This window comes from Camelus ferus, chromosome 14 (assembly GCF_009834535.1).
Source record: "Camelus ferus isolate YT-003-E chromosome 14, BCGSAC_Cfer_1.0, whole genome shotgun sequence".
In the NCBI taxonomy this organism is placed as follows: domain Eukaryota; kingdom Metazoa; phylum Chordata; class Mammalia; order Artiodactyla; family Camelidae; genus Camelus; species Camelus ferus.
In genome coordinates, this window is record NC_045709.1 from 35080430 (window position 1) to 35104579 (window position 24150).

The 24150-nt window shown below is 41.5% G+C and overlaps 1 protein-coding gene across 5 annotated transcripts in view; it reads right to left on the bottom strand.

Annotated features, from left to right (window-relative positions):
• The window catches only part of FARP1 (FERM, ARH/RhoGEF and pleckstrin domain protein 1), a 277212-nt gene that overhangs the window by 64660 nt on the left and 188402 nt on the right, over positions 1-24150 (bottom strand). For all 5 annotated transcript variants that reach the window (XM_032496743.1, XM_032496745.1, XM_032496741.1 and 2 more), the window contains 4 exons: positions 13361-13403; positions 10785-10863; positions 5263-5360; positions 551-665 (listed from right to left, as the gene is read on the bottom strand). In XM_032496743.1, coding sequence (XP_032352634.1) covers positions 551-665; positions 5263-5360; positions 10785-10863; positions 13361-13403 — 335 coding nt within the window. The remainder of the gene's footprint in view (positions 1-550; positions 666-5262; positions 5361-10784; positions 10864-13360; positions 13404-24150) is intronic.

Sequence of the window (24150 nt, forward strand, 5' to 3'; positions counted from 1 at the left end):
AGCCCTAAACTTTCAAAGTTCAAGGCAACACTTTCATGCTATCACCAAGACTCAAGTGCCTTCCTTAAAACAACAACAAAAACAAAAGGCTTTGAAAATATTTTATCGATCAAAACAAAAAAAACAAAATAGAGACAGTACAAAGGTTCTCCAATTTCACAATATTCTCTGCCCTCCCACCCCACAATAGTCTTAAATTGTCCCTAGTCTTCCATGTCCCTGTTCTGATTTCCCAGGACTTGGTCTTATCCTCTCCCTTTTACTCCAAAGCATGGGGTGTCCTAGAATTCCATGGTTACTCTGGTCTCCCAGGAAAGTAAGCAAGGAGCCGAGAGGTCTGGTCTTGAGTGGGTAACCTGCATTTCCAAGAGCCCAGGATGAGTAACAACACTCATGGGAGCCTCTGTGCTCCTCTCCCTCACTCTTTGCATATTTCTTCCCAGTAGTCACTGTGTGTGTGTGTATGTGTGTGTGTGCGCACACGCCCACATACATCAAAGGACAGAGAGAAACAGCTCAAAGGAAGTTGCAAGCAACGAAGGAGACTTACATGTGGTTATGGTGAAATTCCACAATTTTGTCTTCTAGGGCATCTTGCTGAGGTATGTACTTATTTTTTGCTAAATGCTCTCTGTCCGATGCTTCATCAAAATCCCCAATCTCGGCTACAAAGAAAGAGGGAAAGAAAAACCGGCCACATATGATTAATACCTCACAATCTGTTCTATTCCCAGTGGACCGTTGCTCAACTAGTAAACTGGAAAAACCAGCCGACAACGTAAGGCAATTCCAGCTGGTAGGTATCATAAGGGCTGGATGTGGAGGATGTGGATGCGGGGACACATTTAAGAATGCTGCTGTGATGTAAGATGACAGTTTCCACTTTGTCTCATCTCTACCAGTTGGGAAAAAGACTTCAGAATCATCCATCTTCCGCCATCCACGTTCCTGGTTTCTTTCCTTCCTCCACAGCCAACTAGGGGTCACTTCTATTTCAGGCAATAAATTCTTGGTATGTGAAGGCCTTCTGACTTCTAAAAAAGCCCCAGAATTTCAGGACTTGACACAATCAACTTTGGAAATGCACGTATGACAATCATGAGTGCAAACCCCAAATGCTTTATCATGTAGAGAAAAGGTGGTTATAAATAAGGGTAAAGGTACCTAATCAAATTCAGCAAAAATAAATGAAAGTTTGTTAAATTTCATGTAGTTCTGTTGTCGGAAATGATCAGTCGGATTGAAAATTCTTATACATTTTTCATCTTCAAGAAATAGGAGGTGTATTTTTCTTGGGTAACCTCAACATAGTCCCCAAATTGCTGCCATCTGGAAATTTAAAGGATAGAGCTTTAAAATAATTGTCCCTTAATGACACTAGCTCCAAGCTCAGCCAATAGCAGTTTATTACAGCTGGGACCGCGCGCCTTATCACGTAGTCTGTGCAACAAGCTTAATAAAAGTAGCCTAGTGGCCAGAGCCCAGCTGTTTAGAGTAAAAGCGAGTAAACCACTGCTATGAAACCTACTGTTCGCTTTGTCACCTGAAGCAGCTTGTCACATTTTGGGCAATGCACTCCCCCTATCATCACGCAGGATGTGGCCTCTATGTGGCTATAAATCACATCCAATGAGAATGTTTACTTTGCACCAAACAGCGCCAACTCACCTGGCACCTGCAGGGGGCCACTGGAAGCATCACTCACTTACCAGCCCCACGCTGCTATGGCCAGTCAGTAACATTACTTCCTCATTGCCCTTCCTGAAAGCGTTTCGCCCTGAGTAAAGCTGGCGCCCTCCATCGCAAACAACAGCACAGAAGTGGGAGGACCTCCTTGCCACACTGCCACCCTCAGTGGTCGCCTTGATGATGGTGGCACTGTCCTTTCTGTACATCCTTCTATCTGGCCTTAAGAAAGCACAGTTCATCTCCTTATTCATGGTCATGGTGCTATATAAAGTCCTCGCAAATAGCGAATTCGTGCACACTAAACCACTGTTCCCAGTGGAAATACAGGGTTAGGTTCCTGTGAGACTTGAAACATTTTATCAATTGACCTTGCTTTATGTGTGTTTCTCTTGAAAGACATCCTACCCTTTGTACCTTGGTGATTCATTAACATGGACTATATATCTCACACCTGAATGAAGCTTATCATTCTCTGCCGTTTGTTTTCTCCCTAAAGCACATCAAAACCTCCCTGCTTTTAGGGACACTACATAGCACTCCAGCAATGACATTTGGGGGCCATTTTAAACAGGGAAATCACCAACAAAAAGCAGAGAGATGTAAAAAGCATGGCACTAAACAGATCACGAAAAGGACACTTGTTTATAATCTGATAGCTGAAAACAGGAACGCAGAGGGTCACCTCGTTTGACCTCAGCTGGGGGGACGTGTGTCAGGGCAACTTAAATTTTTCACCATCTTGTGCATGTTTACAAGGCACCATGAAAGCACTGAAAGTGCTGATTCTGGGGTTACAAATAAATTTTAGAGAGTTGGTGAAATTGCAAACATGAAATCTACAGTCATGAAAACAGAATGCAAATTGGGGGGGGGGTGGAATTCACCTAACAACTTAAAACTCTTAATGAGCTTTAATCTTGGGTTTCTTAACACTTCCGAATTTTATAACAGTCTTCTCCATAATTCGACATCAAAGAGTCAAGCATTCCAGTTTTCCCTTTGGCATCAGGGCCAATACACTTGCTTTTCACTCCTAAAATGCAAGGGCAACACATGACTATGAAGTCCACTTTCTCCCATGTGCTCTCTTCCCAGAAATATGGGAAACAGGCACTTTTATGTGCCTGGAGAGTTTAGGAACTGATCAATGTGCAAGATATGACCTACTATATATTATTTAATTTATTAGATACTACATATTAGCTGCTGTACATAATAAATTCCTTAGCAGTCCACTCTCAGCAAAAAAAACCCAGGAAAAACAACAATCCCCAATCCTGTCATTTTACCAAATGAAATCTTGGGAGGACAAGCTTGGACAAACTGGTTCTGCCAGGTATAATGGGTGGAGACACATACGACCTGCAGGTGTGTGGCCCTGCCCATGCTTCCCCGTGACATGAGTGGTCCCCTCTCTAGTGTCTGAGTCTTCTCTTCATCAGTTTGTCCCACTTGGTTGATTCATAATAAATTAGAGAAAATTAAAAGTCTGAAATATATACAGGGGATATCTAAGCCCACCCACAGAGGAGCAGATGAAAAAAAATATAGGCTATCTGAAAGATGACTCTGTGAATTCAAATGAAAGGGAGAAAATTAAAAAAAAAATTCAGATTGTATATATAGAAACAGGTGAGATGAAAATCTTGCTCATTAGAGAAAAACTTCCGTCAGCGTTAATATTGCTTCTGCAGAAGGTGGACGAGCTGACCCCTCAGACCTCAATGATATTGTAAATAATTATCAATAACTTAAATGCACATGCTATTCACACAGGACTCTGAAATTTCTCCTCCCATGACAGAATGTCTGGGATGCTTACAAATACAGAAATGGGGCTTTGTAAGGATAAGATTATAGGAATACTGTGTCACACAACGGCATCAAATAGTATGCAAAAAGCAGACCTTCCTAGCCCGTCGACTTCCACTGGAGAAAGCAAGACTCTCGGGATTCTGAGCCCCTTGTTGGCATCTGGGGATGAAGGATCTATCAGACCAAGCACACAGTTTTCCAGATGCCAGTGCACCTCCACTTCCCATATGTGTGAGTAAGATTCACTCTATTAACAGACTTTAAAAAGGAAGGAACGTGGGAGGAAGGAGGTATAAGACCAAATGGCATCAGGAATTGTCGAGTCTAGCAAATTTCTCTTCTGCTCACCCAAAGCCCAGGGCCAGAGGCATTTTCTGAAGTTGCTATTCTAATAAGGAAGCTTTATTTCAAAATTTCCCATTGTTTGGAAAGGGAGGGGCACAGGTAAGTGAGGATAAAGAAAGGAGAGTATATTTATAGAACACTTAACATATACCGAATGTTTATGCTATCACTTAATATTCACAGCCTTATGAGGAAGATTCTATTAATCCCATGTTGCAAAAGAAATAGCGGTTGAGGGGTGAGTAATTTGCCAGGGTGAGCTAACAGAGACCAGGTCGGCCTGATTCAAAGCCCTCCGCTCTCCCCCATCACGCACGGCATGAAGAGGCAAGGCCAAACATGGGAAAGGGAAAAGTGACAGAACTTTCTGTGACAAAGCGTCCTCATTTGTAAAATGATCTCATGGGGTTGTTATGAGAATTAGACAAGATAATATACAGAGAGCTGGAACATAGTTCAGGTTTAATAAAAGTTACACACTTTTTGTCTTTTTCTCACATCATTTTGTCAAATTAATAAGAAAACATCTATCTGCTAAGTCTGGTAGATATTGAACAATGCCCATGTACAAGAAATAACAAGATAAGCATGGTCTCTAAAAACACCTGGCCATCTGAGACTAAGGTAACTGGTTGATTACAGGGAGTGACACTTTCTACCAACTTCTGGAAATCTTGCTAACTGGGCAATGATCTGAACAGGACATGGCTGATTACATGGGACTGTTTTGTATACAACAGAAACTTTAAAATTATGTAACAGCACAGTTTTTTTGTCCTAGTGCTTATATATGTCGACCTTGGTCTATATACATAATTTCCTTCCTGAAACGTGTGTTCATTCCATTTCAAGTAACTTCCACCTTGATCAAGAGGAAAAAAATCGCCCAGGTGAATCATCATAAGCCTTCGAAGGAGCACAATCTAATTTATCCTTTGTCTAGATGAAGAAAGTTAAAAGATTTAGTTTTAAGCTTCACTTAGACTCAGTCCAGCTTCATGTGTCTTGGTTTACTGAACTCTAGAGCAGAATCCAAGAAGCGAAATCTTGACAGTTTTCTGTGTGAAGGCAAATGTGTATTCAATGATGAACGTTAAATCCAAGAATAGGGCAGAACAAGTTTAGTCTACTTGGCCACTGTCCAGCCAAGCTTCTCCTTTGAGTCAACCGACTTACCAACAACTGCGTCTCATCCTTGAAAGAGCAGACAAACACCAGGACAAAGGATTCCCGGGTCAACCTTTGTCAGGGTGAGAATGTGAAATCAAGTTTTGTTTCCTATCCATTAGCATTCATGCTAACAGCAACATAACACAAAGGCATTGTTACTGGGTGGGTGTCGTTTTTTCCCCCTTCAAGCAGATCACTATGTTATTTCCCACATGCTTTCTGAAGGAAGCCAACAGAACTCACATTGCACAATGTGTGAGATCAAGAGGGCAGCGCTGGTGTCGTTACACGTCAGCCTGCCTTGAGCCAGGTCCTGCTTCACTTGCAGAGCAAACAGGTACCTGCAAACACAAATGGAGACAGGCATCATTTACACAGAGATGATGTCATTTACACAGAGATGGCATCATATACATAGAGACTAGGCTTGAAGCAAAGAGGGCGGGGAGGTCTGGCTCACTTCTGGCAACCTGTCCACCCATGGAAGACCTAAAGAAAGGTACATAAACCAAGGAATAAAAAAGTCTGCATGGGCAGGAACGAATTCCTGGTGCTACTGCCTGCAATGTCAACAATTACACTCCCTAAAAGCATCGGGAGACACATGCTGTAATCTTGTCACATGATGAGTAATGCATTTCATTTTATACAGAGAGCTATAGCCATAAGCAACTAAGACTGTAACTCACCACCCTATATATTTTTGCAAGGTATAGTAAACACTTCAAATTTTTTCACAGATCAGTTGAATACACTAAAAACTGGCTTTATGATAACAGTAGGTTATTATGGTTAGAACAAGTTTTGCCAATAGAATTGGAAACCCAAGACTATCTTTTTTTTTGTGGTATAATACTCACTCAGCTTTTTCCATGAGCCTCAGCTGCCAGAGGTTAAATAAATCAACTTAAGTTATTTAAAAGCTCTTTTCTTTACATAATAGAATAAAGCAAGTAAACACGTTTGGTAAAGGAGAAAATAGGTGCTTTATAAATCAAAGAAATCAAATAAAACCAGTGTGATGCTAAAATCAATTTGAAAATATCATTATGAACATATTTTTTTTTTGAAAGAAATTTGCTAGTTTTGCCCACTGTCTAGAAGCAGCCTTACTTCAGCAGCAACCCTTAGCAACCCGATCCTGGCTCTCGTGCAATTCCCCACGGGAACGGTAAAGAGGTAAGTCCCTGAACAAACGGTGGATTCCAAATGCGGGAAAGAGAAAGTACGAAGTAGCCTGGAATATCTACTTATGCCAGAGAGCAAGGCAGCTTTCAAATATAAATGGTTTGTATAAAAAGGGGGAAAACAGTCTTGAAGGGGCGTCCACTGGCCAAAGCCGGGACAACCTGAGTAGCAACAGAAGGATCAAAGTGAACTGAAACACAATTGAAAGGACATCTAGGGGACAAAAGGGGAAATCTGAGTATGGCAAGATGAGATGAAAAGTACATACGTATGTAGAGAAAAAAAATCAGAAACGCTACTCGCTGCGGTGTCTGCAGTGCTCATCTCCGGGCAGCAGGATTACGGTATTTTTAGCTTCTCAGTTTTGTTTATCTGTATGTTCTAACTTTCCACACTGTACATGGACTACTTTTGTAATAACAAAAGTTCCTTTGAATCAAAAAAAAAATAAGGGCTTTTATCAAGATTAACCATAGAGGTTTCTGTAAGAATTAAATGGGATAATACATAGAAAGCATAGTGACTAGAACAAAAACATTCAATACATGTTGGCAATTTTTCTTTTATAAAAGAAAAACATCATTTAGGAAACTCTATTATTAAAAACTAAAAAACTATAGAGACGTTCTGTAACCAGAAAAAAGCCCAGATAAAAAAACCAAAAAAATCCCCACAGATCCACCAGTTGACAACAGTTGAACTTAATCCAACCCCCCTAATGTTTATTCATTCTCTGCCTCTGTCTCTATGTCTGTTTGTCTTTCTCCCTGGAGAGTCAAAGCAGAGAAAAGCAGAGAAAATAAAACCACCACAACAGCAGCACATAGATTCATGTGGGAAGAAGCGGCACAAACCATCTCTCTGGATTAGGCAGTGGTTACTGTTTTTTGAAGCCAACACTTCTTAGAACTACAGGCTTTATTTTTCATCTGTGTGGTTAATTTCTAAATAAGATAGAAGAATTTATGTTTGAAAAGCATGGCATTCCGAGATGTTCCCAGCTACCAGTTCAAAAGCAGGGTCCTGTGTTCAGGGACAGAATCAGGCTTTGGGGCCCTCTGGTGGGGGTCTCATGTGGGCTGCATGTTTAGTTAGAAGGCAAATGCTGAAGGCTGCGGGAAGAACTCGTCTCTCCCTGATTATGCTGACTCATCCTGTTCTAAGGTCCCTGTAATATGAGAAAGACCTTCCTGGGCATCGACTCTCGTCCTCTCTTAACAGCAGCTGTAAGTCAGGCGCGCTGGCTGCAGAGCTAACTTCAGAAATTCAGTAGCACCTTTTGTACTACAGACTGAAGCAAATTCCAATCAAATTCACCCAAAGTGCTCCAAACAGAACGAACTTTCCGTGGCAGAAGGGTGGGCGTGCAGAGGAGGCGACAATGGTAGTGGGGCCAGTCAGAGGACTGCCACTTCTGGGGCCCGCAGGGGTTGCACATCACACCAATCTGACGCCATGTTTTGAACATGCCAATTTCAATCTATTTCATTTGATCTTGCTTTCCTTATTTAGCGTCAGTTACGCTTTCTCTGCCGGCCAAAGGACAACACTGCAGCAGGCCCTGCGTAGCGGCAAATTCTGAGAGGCCCCCTCCACCTAGAAGAACACAGCCAAGTAGAAACTGGATGCCCCTGAAGACGGGATGCTCAGAGAGAAGCACGTCTGGCCTCGCTGGCACAGCAAATTGACTCAGAGCTCTGCCCAAAGGAAGCCTGGTAACTTCTCTTCCAGAGACTCTTCCCCTGCTGTTTTAAACTTCCACCGAAGAGTCAGTACTTGCCTCCTTCTAGAAGCCTGGGCCCTGGTGTTGGCAGGACAAGAGTTCTACTGAAAGTGCAGCTCAATAAATAGAAAGGAATTCAGCTTCTTGTTTAAGAGCAAAGTGCAATTCAATCTTCTATCTATATAAATGAGAAGCGGAAAGCTATTCCTGGAGGCCTGAAGAATTAACTGCAGCTTCAAGGCACTTAACGTCTGCGGAACCGCAGGCCCGTTCCTGTCTGTCTCACTCTTGTCCGCGCGTCCCTTGCCTAAAGTACTTTCCATATAGAGCTTCTCCCAAACCCTCCCTTGCCATCTGCCAAGGAAAACTGCCTGGAATCTCAATGGTCACATCATTGAATTTCTGCCAAAAACAGAAATTTGAAAGTGTGGGAGTCAAACAACTGGATCTGGGAGGTCCCCTTCTTGTCCCACCTTGAGACAAAGGGGAAAGTGGCAAGGAGCTTCTAAATTTCCTATCGACTTCATCATCCTTGAGCCAGAAGGATTCTCTCTTCGGAAAAGACTTATTAAATGCTAGTTAACACTGGGAGCCAGCAAAGAGATAACAAAACCCGGAACCTGCTCCGTCCAGCCAAGCCTGTGTCACTTGAGGAGGTCGTTACATGGATGGGGCAGCTGGCAAAGTACCAGGCACATGGCTTGATGGTACCAAGTTGTATGGAATTTTATAACAAGGACCAGGATGTCAGACAAGCATGAACCTCTAGAGATGATGATGCACAAAACTGGAAAAGGGGCAAAACTCATGGCAAAATAGAAAACAGGGAAAAAGTTTGGGGGGAAGACTTACGCCACCAACTTCCTAAGCAGGATGAAGGCTTAGTGAGACATAGGAGAAAAAGATACACTGCTGACCGACAGCTGGACTCGCCTATGGATTCATCTCAATATTCCGAGCTTTGAGCAATGCGTGTGCCAACAACAGGAAAACCAGCCCCAGAAACTGAGACAGAAGCCCTGATAATGACACCAAATGAAGATGCAACTGCATTGGCGCCCCCGGCTGGGAGCTCGGGGTAGCAGCCCCAGCGGTCACTCCTTTACGTGAAGCATCCTAGCTGACAGCAGGTAGGTCTCAGAAGTGGTCCTAGCCACTTAACTGCTTCACTAACTTGAGGGACATAAGCGGAGGTAAACCATTAGTGGGGACTCGTTCTAAGCACGTGAAGCCCTGGGAAGAGCCTCTGCCAACCCTTCTTCCTCGAATCGCCTGTTTGCATGCCCGGTGCCCTTCCTGACACAGCCACGGGATGCCCAGCAGGGACCACCACCGAGACCTGTAGAACAATACTCTTGACTCTCCACCCCTTCCCCTTCAAGTCATCACCCCACCCCCCAGTTGCCTAAGTCAAAAATTTAAACCTCCCTTCTACTTCCCTAGGTCTCCACCGTCAACCCACCACAAATTCAGACTGACCTCGCCTCCAGCACACATTCCAAATGCAACCACTCTCTCCATTTCTACTCCTCTCACCTCCTTTGGTGCCGTTGCCATCATCTTGGCCTGGGTGACTGCAGCCTCTTCCTCACTGTCCTCCGCCGCCTGGTCTCCATGGCAACTGATCTCAACACTATGTACCATCGGGCCTCTGCTTCACCTCACTGCACTTTGCCCTCTACAGCCCTGCCATGCACACAGGCCCTCTCTTAAAAATTTGAGAATCTGGAGCTTGTTTCTGCCTTGGGCACTGCCTGCTGACCTTCTGCCTGGAAGGCTCTTCCTCCGAAAATGACTGACAGTTCCTTGTCACTTCCTCAGACCAAGCACTGTAATGTTGTTGCCCAGTTACCATCCATCACATCACCTACTTCAATTACCTACAGACCTCTTACGATTATCTGGTATTTTCCTTGTTTATTTAATCACCGTCTGTTCCCATGAGAGTCAGGCCTGTCTTCATCGGTATCTTCCCCGTCCCTAGAACGAGGCTTTCCCACAGAGTGCCCTTCATCAATACTGTTGCCTGCATGTCTTCATCCCTTTAATAAATGATAGTCAACCATCCAAGATACTGTGCTCTGACCAAGAGGGATGAGAAAGCAGTGACAGCCTTTGATATGACAGCTAAAGCTCGAAAGGTATATGTGGCAAGGATCTGGCTGGTCAGACTAGTGTCCTCGTGACGGACAGCACCCTTGAAAGGTGAGCATTTTATCTTCCTGTGTTCCCACCAGGCTCTGCTCTCTGTGTCTTGCTGCAAATTATAAAATGGGTAGCAGCAGTGACGAGGAGGAGGATGACGGTTCTCATTCACAGATCCCTCCTGGGCTCCAGTCACCTGATGTAGAACAGTGCTTATCTTCAAAACAACCCTGGCCAAGCAAGCACTGCAATCACATTGACGTGGGAATCAGTGGAGGCGCAGAGGGATTAAGTAACTGGCTGGTCACACAGCTACCAAGGGCAGGGCTTGGCCAGACTTTCAAAGAAACTGACCTCCGGCTCATATCCATTCATCTGTTGCAGCAACAGAGAGAAACTCTGACTTAACACCTTGGTTTCACAGAAGAGATTCATTTTCCCAAACTGTCTTGTGATGTGACAGAGATACAAGGGGAAAATATGACAGTAACAGGTAATAAGGCCAGTGCACTTCATAGTACAGTCTTCAGGAAACCAGCTTTCAAGGAAACCAAGGTACTTTCTTTCTCCCAACATTTGTGAGCACAACTGGGAGAGAGGGAGGTTAAACTGTTCAGCCCAGAGCAGATGCTGGTCAAGGAAACACTGTGAAAATGATTTATCAGTCAACTTAGAACATCCATCAATATCCAGTTTCCAAACCACTAACCTTGTAAGTTCTTCTTGGAGTTGTGTGTGGTCAGGTGGAAAGAATTTCACCACGAACTTAACAACAACATGCTTTGGCCCTAAAAAAGGGGGAAAAATAAAGCATTTATTGATTTGGGCTTCAAATACCATTAAAAAAAAAAAAGACTTTAGAAGCTACATTATACACCAGATAATGTCTCATTCCAAGCTGCCAAGAGTACATCTGCTGGGCGGGCAGTAGCAGGGAGGGTGTAGCTCTGTGGCAGAGCCCGTGCTTAGCATGTATGAGGTCCTGGGTTCAATCCCCAGCACCTCTGTGTAAATAAGTAAATAAGTAAGTAAGTAAATAAATATTGAGTTGCCCCGCCCCCATCTCCCCCCCAAAAAGAGTACATGTGCCAATGCCAGGTCACTGAACAGCTGGGTGGGTTCAGTTACTAATTCACATTTTCATATCATGGGGAGACAGATACCTGTTTTTAAAAACACTGTGAAAAGGGTATTACATCGAGGCATTAACCTTTTTCTCTGGAGATTTAATTCGTACCCCAGGTTTTAAAAGCAGGCATTTGTCTTACAAAAATTTATCTAATTGTCTGCCTTAGTCCAAGTGTAGGCTTTGGATAACTTAAGGAAGAGATAACGAAAATGTAAATCAGTTACGTAATTTATTATTTTAATTATCTCCAAGGTACAGCTGCTAATGTGTTTATCACAGTCCAGCCAAAGCCTTCATTAAGTGTCTTATACATTGTCTTACTGAAATGTTCTGATGAAATTAGGAAGCAGATCTGGGAAGAGGTGGACAGGGTGAGACCAGGAGTGAGACAGATAACTTTTCAGAATTAAAACAGAACATCGAATAGATTGTAAAATAATAATTTGTAACCGGAGTCACAGTTTGTTTTGCTGCGTAAGCTACCACTTACTTATACAAGGGCAGCCTTACAGGTTCTACCATTTGGAATAACAGCAGTAAATTTATGTTCTATGAAATATAAGGTATTATAATAAAATCCAAATTTTCACAGCAGTTGCATAAAAGCAGAAAATGTCTTTTTGCTCTACCTCTCACTATCACAGAAAATAGATGCTGTACTATAATGTCTATGGTAACACAATCAAATTTAGAAAAAACTCCCCAAACGAGATATCATAAGGTGAAGATGTCACAATATGTATAAAATTGGGAGGAAAACAACAAGGCAGGGGAACACCAAAGCCAAGAGAAGTGGGGCTTCTTTCCGCTAACCACGCGAAAAATGAACAGAAATCCTCACACGTCGATTCCGGGTCACAAAGTGACAGAAAATGGGGGAGATGGAAGGCCAGCTCTTTCCTCCCACAGTCTTCACAGCTGGGGAATGAAATGAGGCCACTGGGATCTTTCAAAAACCCAAAGCTAGGAAGATGCTGTCACTCAAATGGAAAATGACAGCTTTGTCACCCAGGGCGAGTCACAGTGCACAAGATGAGGAGGGGAACTTCCGCTCTGGTGCTGACCCCAAACCGCAGGCGCCGGCCTGGGGTGACACCTTTCCACCGCCGGCACCTCCCACTGCAAGTTCCCATGGGGACAAGCATCATCATTCTAGACACTATGCTGCCTCCAGCCATCAGGAGTGGGGGCTCCTCTCAATGTGTCCTCCTACCCGCAGCCAGACACCCAATAAACGGTAAACAGTGGCTGTTTTGGTTTCTGCGTTAATAATTGCTTAATTTAAATGATACAAGATCAACATCAATGTCAATCGCATGAGGGCCATTCAACACCCACAAAAATTGCTGCAAGTGGCCCGATGGGGTTTCTTAATCAGACATAAAAACGGCCCCACAAGGTATTGTGTTTCATGCTCAACTAAGGGCATGCCGTTTGGTTCCCATCCTCAGGCTCTTGCTGGGTCTCTGGCCACAGTGAGGGACCATTGGGATGAATTGGAGAACAGAGCTTGTCTCTGAACTTGACCTCAAAGCAGAGAGAGGGGAGGATGGTCCAGTGCTGATGCACAAAGAAAAAAGAGATAGAAAAGAGTGTTTTCTTTCCCTACTTCTCTCCTAGACTCTCTTTAATCATTTCTTGACCACAGTCTAAATGCAAAGTCAGACTCCCTTCCGTCCTGCTTGCCATTCAGATACACAGACACACACACACACACAGACACACACACTTTGGGGTGCCTCATTTTTCCAAACACCACTTGCATTCTGATTTCACGGGCTTTGAAAAGGCAAGATAAAAAAACTAACAGCAGTTTTATGAATAAACGGGTCCACCCTCTCCTTTCAAAATCGACAGGAAGAAACACAAGCATTGACAGGACAAGCTCAGTGACTAGGGCTTAATAGCATGCTTTGGTCATTAATCAAAATGACATTTGATTTCCCAAGCAAGGTTTTGATTGCCAAATTGTTACATGTGAAAAATTGCAGAAGACACATTTTAATAATACGTGGATTAGTGGAGGATGAAAAAGCAACCATGGGGAAAAAAGAACATGCAGCTCCAGGGCTCGACGCCACACAGGACGTCTGCACGAGGAAAATGCCTGGCTTCTTACTTGACATCACTGTGAAACACATGGGGCGTATACTTACTTCTAATCTGCTTGACAATAGGTTTTAAGAGATCCAGCCACACCTACAAAGAAAAAAAGGACAGAATGAGACAAATTCTCAGTGAAAGGGTGCAGGTATTTGGAGACTTTACTAGGAGCTGTTTAAAATCAAAGTATTTTTGAGTATTTAAGGTTGTTTCTTTCTTTCTCCAGAATGCTGTAACTTACATTGTCTCCCACGCTTACAGAACAGATCTGAATTTGCTAATATTATCCCCGAGCTTGAAAATTAAAATCTCTCCTAGACTTAAAGAGTTCAGAGAGCTCATTAAGAATTTTTCTATTTTCATTTATACGATGATCGCAGCTTTCTGCAAATACTAATGAGCAACTGCATGTCTGGCTATCAATGGACTAAAATATACATGCTCATTGATGAAACAAAACACATGTCTGTAGATGTATGTACAGAACAGCACGTCTTTGAGGGGCACAGAAAGAGACCGAGTATTTACAGAATACACCTCTGTACCAGGCACCATCCATAAGCTATTTACCTCTTAAAACAAGGCCAGAAGGATTCATGTTACCCAGGAGAGAAATCTGAGACTTACAAAGGCCCAGTAATTTGTCCCAGGCCCTCGGCTGGAGTGCGGCAGAGCTAGGACTGAAATCAGGTCTGTCCAATTTCAAAGTCCAGACACTTAAACGGATATTCTTAGCATGCAGTTTGAGTGGCAAAATTTTCGAGAGAGAGAGAGAGACAGAGAGAGAGAGAGAGAGAAGCCAGCTGCCCTTATTAATAAAGTGGTAAGTGGTTAAAGTTAACCCTTGAACTTGTGACCATGTGAAAGGGATCCACTGAAGCTCTTATTTGCATCTATGATAAAAATACAGTTAATGGGCTTAATGGAAAGAGAGTTTTATAAATAAATATGAAAAAGAGAAACGCTCCTGAAGAAAGCTATGCCAAGAATAACAGGTAACTGATCGAAGAAAAAATGTTCACGGCTAATGAGAAAATGCCCAAGTTCATGAGTAATCTGCACTACAAGTGCAAGTTTAATCAAATGCTATTTCCACCCATTAAATACGCATCTAGATATGCCTGCCTGCAGTGCATGTTTGTATTTTATAAACCTGAGGTTTGGTGAGGGTGCAAGGAAATGGGAACCTTCTTACTCCTGGTGGATGTATGAATTGCTACAACACTTCTGAAAAATAATTAGTGAATAATTATCTAAAGCCTAAAAGTATTTATACACATACTCTTGCATCCAGTAACTTGACTTTGGTAAATTATGCATTTATGTAATCAAGATTTATGCAATTATCTTAATGCCAATTGCAGCATTTTTTATAATAGTGAAAAACTTTACAATAGCCTAAATTAAAAATAAACAATTAAATGATATAGTATGTGTCTATATGACACATTACCAATGCAGAAGGGTGATGCCTTTTCTTCAGTCTTTCTACATTATCCAAATTATCTTAAACGATCACTCAGAATTCTCATAATGAGAAAAGTAAAAATTTTAAGTATCATCTTATTCAGGTTAATCTTCCCCATTACTTTTTCAAATAAATACGATTTTATAATGAAATTCTCATTTTTGTATCTCCCATCCTCTCCCACACTCTTATATGAAAAAAAAAAAAAAAGCATGAGTTGACTTAGAACCATCTCCACTGTCTTATGTATAAGCCTCGACCTTAAAGTGAGAGTAATCCTCCAAAACAACAATCGTTATTTGCGAGACACATTATTTTCCTCCCAAGAATCTTAAAAGATGGCAAAAACATCTCCATTTGATAGATAAGAAAACTGAGATGCAGACCACTGGAAGTGAAACCCCTTTACTCATTCAACAACACATCCCTGTGTCCCCCTGCTGGGCTCTGGGACACTACGATGGGAGACCAGCCACAGTCCCCGCTTCATGGAGCTCACGGTCTAGTGAGAAAGACAAGTACCAAAACTCTCCTAACAAAAGAGGCACCTGAGACAAAGGAAACAAAGGTGAGTCCCAGAGGACTGTGAGTGTCAGGATAGAGAGGTTTGACCTAGTTTCGGGTGGGGAGGAGGCAGGAGGAAGGCTTCCCTGAATGTGACATTGTGCTGAGATCTGAAGGGGAAGAGAGGTGAGGAGAACATATAAAGACAAGAAGTAAAAACACCTGTCCAGGTGACTTAAAGTGATGGGAGGCCAACATGACCGCATAACAAGGTTGGCGGGTCTGGAAGGGGCCAGATCCCACCAAGGCCATGTTAAGATGCTTTCTCATTCTCCCTAGAGCACTGGGAAGGATTTTAAATATGGGGCTGATAGGATCACATCTGTACTTTTAAAAGATCAGTCTGGCAGTGTGAGACCAGCTAGAGGAGGTCGGACTAGGTGCAGGTTACCGGCTATAATTGTCCAGGCAAAAAAAGGATGGTATTCTGGGCCAGGAGGGCAGAAGCAGAATTGGGAAAAAGTAGGTGGACTCAAGAAAAATTTAAGAGGTAAAATACATTGGGATTTACTGATGGGCTAGAAATGGTGGTCGAGAGAGGAGACAATGACCAGAATGACACTGAGGTTTCTGCTGCAGGCATCTGGATGGATGCTGGTCCCACTGAGACAGGGAGCACTGGAAGAGGGCCAGGATGGAGGGTTCTAGATGCTTTCATTGTATGAGGTGCCCTTGGATTTCGTGAGGAAGAGACAGGCTGGAAATGGTGGTACACACTCATCCAAAACTCCGACTCCACGGAGGACAGGCCGGCCTGGGAGAGTCCCGGGGGGGAAAGCATCAGCACTGATGACACATCGACCACCGGACAGGAGGACAGAACAGAAGACAGAGTTGTGTCGTGGAAGCCATGGGATGGCCGTGTTTCCAGAAGGAAGAACATCAAGAAGACTGAGGCAGGTGGAGAAGGTCTGACACAGTTGTGTCTGCATGTCAGAGCGAATTAACCAGAGAATTCTAGAGGGCTCCCAATGGCTGCCCAGTGCCCACTCACGAGCCTGCCACCCTGTGCTCTTTTGGCCTCCAGGGCTGCTTCAGGGGAGCCATCTCTGAGATCTTTCGCCATGGCCAGCCCTGCCACAGAGCCCACCTAAATGGCTGCGGGCCATGCGGGACAGAACAGCTCTGCTCTGTCAGTGTAGCTGCCAATTTCAGGCATTGTTTTAAAACATCTCTCTTCTGGTTTTGGCATTTCTGTGGAAAGCATCAAATACAAGCACCAATTTGAGCCAATTGAGCATATGGTTTTCGAACATGGAGGCCTGGGAACATCAGACTGGCCTGAATTAGCCCGTTGGGTCGAGTTCTGCAGCCAGAGCGCTCCAAGGCCTGGGTCACGTCACAGCTAAACTGGCCTGGGTGAGAATGCGGTGCCTGCAAGCACCTCTCCGTTTACTGGTTAGACTGGCATTTGTGGAGCTGAGAGGGAAGGCCTTGCACAGGGAGGACCTAAACCACTAGAAATGGATGAGCTGGAGCGCGCGGGAAGGAAAATAGGGTTGCTGCTTGGCTAGAGTGAAAGCATTCAAGTTTGATTTATAGGGAGGGTTACAGGGGAGCATTTGAACTGGACTAGGTCATCCTAGACAAATCACTTGTTCATTCGACCTAAGCAGAACAGAAACAAGTTCCAGATGAGTTAAAAAGGCAACAAACGCCCCATAATCTTTCTTTTCCTGCCAGTGGGTCTCTAGAGGCTCAGACTTGTAATCATCCATCTCTAACCTCACCTCCCCAGCCCCTTCAACCAAGCCATACATCCCTGTTCTCACTAAAATCATGCTGCTGGCCTCCAGGGCACAGCTACAGACCCACATACCTGACTGCAGAGGGATTTGCTTAAAATGAATGGGCTTCCAGAAATGCCATTCCTACTCAGGAGGACCCACTGAATCATGGAACGTCCCCTGCTGGGGCCCGAGGGCCTGTAAGTCAGAGTTTGCTCAGGCTGCCGTAACAAAGGACTGTGGACTGAGAGGCCAAAACAGCAGTTCTGGGGGCTGAAGGCGTCCCCGGTCTGGTTTCTCCTGAGGCCTCTCTCACTGGCTTGCAGATGCCCGCCTTCCTGGCTGTGTCCTCACAAGGCCTTGCTTCTGGGCACACACGCCCAGGTGTCTCCTGAGTTATCTCCCAGTTTCCTCCTCTTAAAATGGTACTGTTCAGACTGGACTAGGGCCCACTCCAACTGCCCCATTTTAACTTAATCACCTCTCTGCAGGCCCCGTCTTCAAGGACAGTCATATTCCGAGGTACTGAGTGTCACGGCTTTAACATACACGTGGGGGGGTGGGGGGAGACAATGCAGCCTGTAACACGTATCTTCCACAATTTAGTTTCAACACAGCTGCCCAGCCCCGTCTTCCCCTGCTTGCCTACATATCAGTCAGCCTCCCTATTTTCCTTTGATCCCCTGTGAATGTTACCTTCCCCCTTTGGAATGTGTTCTCTGCACTGAAATACTGGTCAGTGAGAAGAAATGCTTTAATGCCTTGGTATCAAAGGCAAAGCAAGACGAATCACTGTCCCCAAACGCATTCTGTTCTTTCCCTAAACATCTTTTCCCCTATTACTTTGGTGAGTGACACCTCAGACGGATTTTGCAGGCAACTGAAACATCTGAGCTATTTCACAAAGGGTCTTATTAAAAGAGTCACTTACAGGACATCAGCAAGGGGCACAGGGAAGAGATGACTTCTTAAGCACCCACTGTGTGCCAGGCATTTAATAGGTGCTTTATACACTCTCATTTAATATTCACAACAATGTGGTTGCTTCACACATGAAGGAAGCCAAACTCAGAGAGCTTATTTGAGTTGCCCAAGGTCAAACAGCTGAGATTCCACTGCAAGCCCGTCTGACTCCACATCTGTGCTTTTTCTGCAACATAATATGCTGCTCCTCTAAAAAGACTCAACAAAAGTTCATCTCTCCTCTTCTTATTTAAAAATCAAGCGTATACAACAAAAACATTTCATCATCAACTGTAAGACATATAGGAACCAGATAAAATATGATACAATTGTCCAGTGTCTAGAACTCACTGCAACCAAAGAATCTTTCTGCAGACTGGCTCCTACAAGAAATGGAGTTTTTCTTTGTAATATTTTGTATGAATATAATTTTTCACATTGACCTTAATTATGTTATTAATTTTACATATGGCTATATGTTAAGTGTGGTTTTCTTTTAAAAAATCTATTAATTTTTAGAAATTTCTGATTCTGGTCAAAATAGAATAAAAGGAACTAGATTTATCTTTGGACATGAAACAATCAAAAAAAAGAGAGAGAGAGAGAAAGAAAAAGAAGAAAAGCACATGCCAGTTCTGAAGATTTGGGTCACCAGTGAGAAACACTGATCCCTGGGAGACAAGAAACTAAAATCATGATCGCTACGAATGCGCCAGCCTCTGCCTGGAGCAAGTTTCCAGGTGATGGCACAGGGAGGGAGAACACAGCCAGAACCTGGCAAGCTCCGTGAGTTGAAGAGCTGGGGCTGAGTGTGCAGGGGATCAAGGTAGAGAGAGTTCACAGGAGAGGAGAAAGCATTTAGGAGAGTACAGAGGGTTACCCTTGAGGAAGCAGCAGAGTACTGATCAATGCATGCTTGTAAAGAAAGCACACAAGATGGGGGCAAAAAAAAAAAGAAGGAAGGATCAGAGGTAACAGGCTCACAAAGGGCCAGAAATACTACTACCTCTTATCGCCAGCCAAACTAGAAGACTTCATGATTCGCAGGCTGAGGGGTCGTCCCTTAGGAGTAGGGAACAATTCACCCCAGACTATACACTACACCAGTCCTAACTAACAAGTCTTAAAAGCCAGATCTGAAAGAACTAAATTGTTTCCAAAATAACTTAAGTGCATCCCCCAAATTCAACAACATTTATAGGAATACAAAACTCCAAAGCATTCAACAAAGTAAAATCCATGATATCTGACATTCAATTAAAAAAAAAATCATCAGACATACTAAGCAGCAGGAAAATATGACCCATAATTAGACAAAAAAAAAAAAAAAAAAAAAGAAAATCAAATCTGACCTAGAATTGACACAGATGTTAGAATTAGTAAAAAGGGATATGAAGACAGTGATTATAACTGTTTTCTCTATGTTCAAAAGGTTGCAATATGAAAGATTTTTAAAAGATCAAAACTAAACTTCTGGAGATGAAAACGATGTGGTGTGAGTTGAAAAACACACTGGATGAGACTAACAACATATTAAACATTGCAGAAGAAATACTAATGAACTTGAAGACCTAGAAATAAAAACAATCCAAAATGAAACATGGAAAGGAAAATTACCAAAAAATTAGAAGAGCATCAAAGAACTTTAAATTCTAAAGAAAAACTTTAGGCAGCCTAATATGCTATAATTGGAGTCTTAAAGGAGAGGAGATGGCAGGGGAGGGGAAAGAGTATTAGAAGAAATAATGGCTGTAATTTTTCCAAATTTGATGAAAACTATAAATCTATATGGATCCAAGAATTTCAGCAAACCACAAGCAGAAGAAACATGAAGAAAACTGCATGGAAGCACATCATAAATTGTGGTAACAGTGAAAAGAGAAAATCTCAAAAATCAGCCAGAAAAAAACAAAAAGAGAGACATTATATACAAAGGAACAAAGATAAAGGTGACAGTAGATTTCCTGTCAGAAACAATGTAAGTGAGAATGAAATGGTGTAAGATTTAACATACTCTAAACATCTTAGAATTCTACACCTAGCAAAAAACATCTTTCAAAAAGGAAGGCAAAATACTTTCCAAACATGAAAGCTAGAGAATTCATCACTAGCAGAGCCACATAGTAAGAAATGTTAAAGGAAGGCCTCTATCAGCAGGAAGAAAATGATATCAGATGGAAATCTGTGTCTACACAAAGAACTGAGGAACACCAAAATGTCAACTGTGTGGTTAATATACATCTTAAGAATTTTTAAACTACTTAAATCTCTATAGAAGATAACTGGTTATCAACTATACTTCAATAAAAAATATAACTGATAAACAAAAATAATAACAATGTAATGTGGGGTTCATAACATATGGACAAAAACCTGTTCAACAGTAGCAAAAAGGTCAAAAAGTGGAAAATGGAAGAATAATACTTAAGTTTTTATACTGCATGTGAAGTGGAATAGTATCACTTGAAGGCAGGCTGTGATAAATTAAAGATGGGTATTATAAACCCTAAAGCAACAACTAAAGTTACAAATCAAAGAGCTATAACTAATAAACCAAACAAGGAAAGTAAAATAGAATCATCAAAGGATTCAATTAATCAAAAGGCAGACAGGAAAAAGTAAGACAGCTATAGGATAAATAGAAAACAAACAGCAAGATGACTGATTTTAATGATATCAACAATCACACTAAATGCAAATGGTCTAAACACTCTCAATTAAAAAGCAAAGATTTTGTCAGATTTGATAAAAAGGCAAGACCCAACTCTGCTGACTACAAGAAACACACTGAAAATGTAAAGACACACATAAATTAAAAGGAAAAGGATGGAAAAGGAGTATCATGCTAACATTAATAATTTTAAGAAACTAAAATGGTTACATTAGTATCAAAGCAGAATTCAAATAAAGAATATCATCAGGGATAAAGAAGGTAAGTTCTTAATGACAAATGAGTCAATTAATTAAAAGTATATACAAATTTTTAACTTTTTATACACTTAAGAACAGAACTTCAAAATACATGAAGCAAAAACTTATCAAACTGCAAGGAGAAATAGACAAATCCACAGTTCTAGTTGGAGATTCTAATACCTCTCACTCAGTGACTAATAGAACATGTAGGCACAAATTCAGTAAGGATGGAGATGATCTAACTGATGCAGAATGAATGCTCCATCCCACCCACCAGAATGTGCATTCTTTTCAAGTGCACATAAAACATTTACCAAAATAAACCATATTCTGAGCCATAAAAGAGATATAGTAAATTATTTTAAAGTCTTCATGTCATACAGACTACATTCTCCAAACACCATGGAATTAAATTAAAAGTCAATAGCAGAAAGAACTGTGGAAAATCCTTGTCTATTTGGAAATGAAATAACGTATTTCTAAAAAACATGTGTCAAAGGAGAAACCAAAGGGAAATTTGAAAATATTTTAAACTGAAATGAAAATGAAAACACAATACATCAAAATTTGTGGAATGCTCCTAAAAAAACCCTCTTAATTTAAAAATAACCTATTGGTATATAATTCATCTATATGTACACTAGAATTAGGTAATTCAGATAAGCGAGAATTTAAAAGTTGTCGACCACCACCAAGAGATACTGGTTAACACCTTAGTGATGCTGTTCTCAGAGTTGATCTCGTATCACAATCACCCTAAGGGCTTGTTAGAACACCCACAATGCGTGGCCCTGCTCCAGGGTTCCTCGTCTGGGTGAGGACCTGAGAATCTGCCTTGCTCAGGTGATGCTAATGCTGCTTGCTGGCCTAGGGACTGTGCCTTAAGACCCGCTGCCTTCGTGTATATCCTTCCACATCTTTTTCTATGAGTGATGTGTGTGTGTATAAACATACACACACTTTTAAAAACCCGAATAAGATCATACTGTTTATAAGCTAATTTTTTTCATCAATGATTTCCATCTTTCCATTCTGTAAGCTTTTTATCTCACCAAACACAGAGGCTATATTCAAATTCCTTCATGTGAATAGAGAATGTCCTTACTGTGATTGGCCAAAACTAATCTCCAATCCAGGACCATGCTTCATATCTGATTATGTCCATTAAGTCTCTCTTAATCTAGTCTGGTCCCCTGCATTACAACCCCCATTAAAAACAAAACAAAACAAATAAAAAAACATAAACCACTGAAGGAATGCATGAATAAAATCTGAACTGAAATTCTGAGGATATGTTTTTATTTATTTACAAGGAAAGCTTTCAATAAAAAGGAATTAAAGACAGATCTATAAACCAAAGTATGAAATGAAATGGATAAAGAAAGCTATCTTTATGCATGAGTGTATTAAATTCATTAGGCAGTATTTGATATCCCAGATACATGTAAAGGAAAGTTTTGAAATAAAACCAAGACTTAATATTATAATATAATGCTTGGGGCTTCAAGGGGCCTTTGCCCAAAGGGAAATTTTAACCTTTGGGAACCTTTATTTTTTAAGAAGGGCTCAGCAGTAGACCTCAGGCATAGTAATTGTAACACATCAACTACTTGGTTTCAACTAATTTAAAATCATTTGTTTAATTTGCATTAGTTAAAAAAATTCAGTTCAAAGGATTTCACTTGGGTATTCTGGTTACTTAATTGGATTTTCCCTCTTTAATCTATAGTTTGCTTCTTCTGTTTTAACTTTCTTTTTTTCCTCCCTTTTAAAACTGTCTAATTTAAAATAACAGATGCTTAAAACTACTGAAAACGTATGTATAGCTTAGTGAACTATTAAATGGCAAACACCCTTGTAACCATCAACCAAGTCAAGAAGCAGAACTGTCAGACCCCTCATTCTAAAAACAATCCCTTCGCTCTAAGAGTAACCACTATCTAGATTTTTACAGTAACCATGCACATTCCTTGATGTTTTATTTACCCGAATGGTGCATCTTTATACACTAGTGTTTAGTCTTCCCTAGTTTCAAAAATGTTGTGTCATTCAAGTATCTTTTCACCTATAGCTTCTTCCTGCATCCCTCTCTTTTCCTTATAGTTTGTCCATTGAGCTGTAGAATTTCCCAGAAGCTGGATTTTGCAGACTGCACACACATGGTGCCGTTCAATATGTTCCTCTATCCTTTATATTTAGTGCAATTTGGCAGCTGGATCCAACTGGTCTCTTCGGCAGGGCCATACATGGTGTTGTCAGGAAGAACACATTTAAGCCATGTATTTCTTTTTAATATTATGACTGTGATACCTTTCCATAACTCATTTTTATGAGAAAATTATTTCCTAACCTTCTGAGAATAAGGTACAGTTTACAGTAGCTCTCCTAACCTCCCAAAGCTTCCCCTTCTATTGTTTTTGGGCAGCCTTAAAAAATATGGTGGCTTGAGGCAATCTCACTTCAGGACATATATCCAGAGAAAACTCTAATTTGAAAAGACACACGCACCCCAGTGTTCACAGCAGCACTATCTACAACAGCCAAGACATGGAAGCAACCTAATGTCCACTGATAGATGACTGGATAAAGAAGATGTAGTGTACACACACACACACACACACAATGGAATATTACTCAGCCATAGAAAAGAATGAAATAATGCCATTTGTACCAACATGGATGGACCTAGAGATTATCATATTGAGTGAAATTAGATTGAGAAAGACAAATATTATATAACATCACTTATATGTGGAATCTAAAAAAATGATACAAATTCTATTTACAAATCAAAAACAGATTCACAGATACAGAAAACAAACTATGGTTACCAAAGGTGAGAGAGCAGGGGGAGATAAATTAGCAGCTGGAGATTAACAGACACACATTACTATATATAAAATAGATAAACAAGGGCCTACTGTATAGCACAGGGAACTACATTCAGTTTCTTTCAGTAACACATAATGGAAAAGAATCTGAAAAGAAAAAAAATATACGTTATGTATATGTATAACTGAGTCACTTTGCTGTACACCTGAAACTAACACTGTAAATCAATTATACTTCAATAAAAAATGTTTTTAAATATGGTGGCTTGCTTTCTAACATCTCCTGGCTCTATTTCCCTCCTCTTCTCTATTATTCCTCTCTACTGCCCTTACCCGGCTCAATTTCAGTCCTACTCTCTACAATTTCTCCTAAGCGG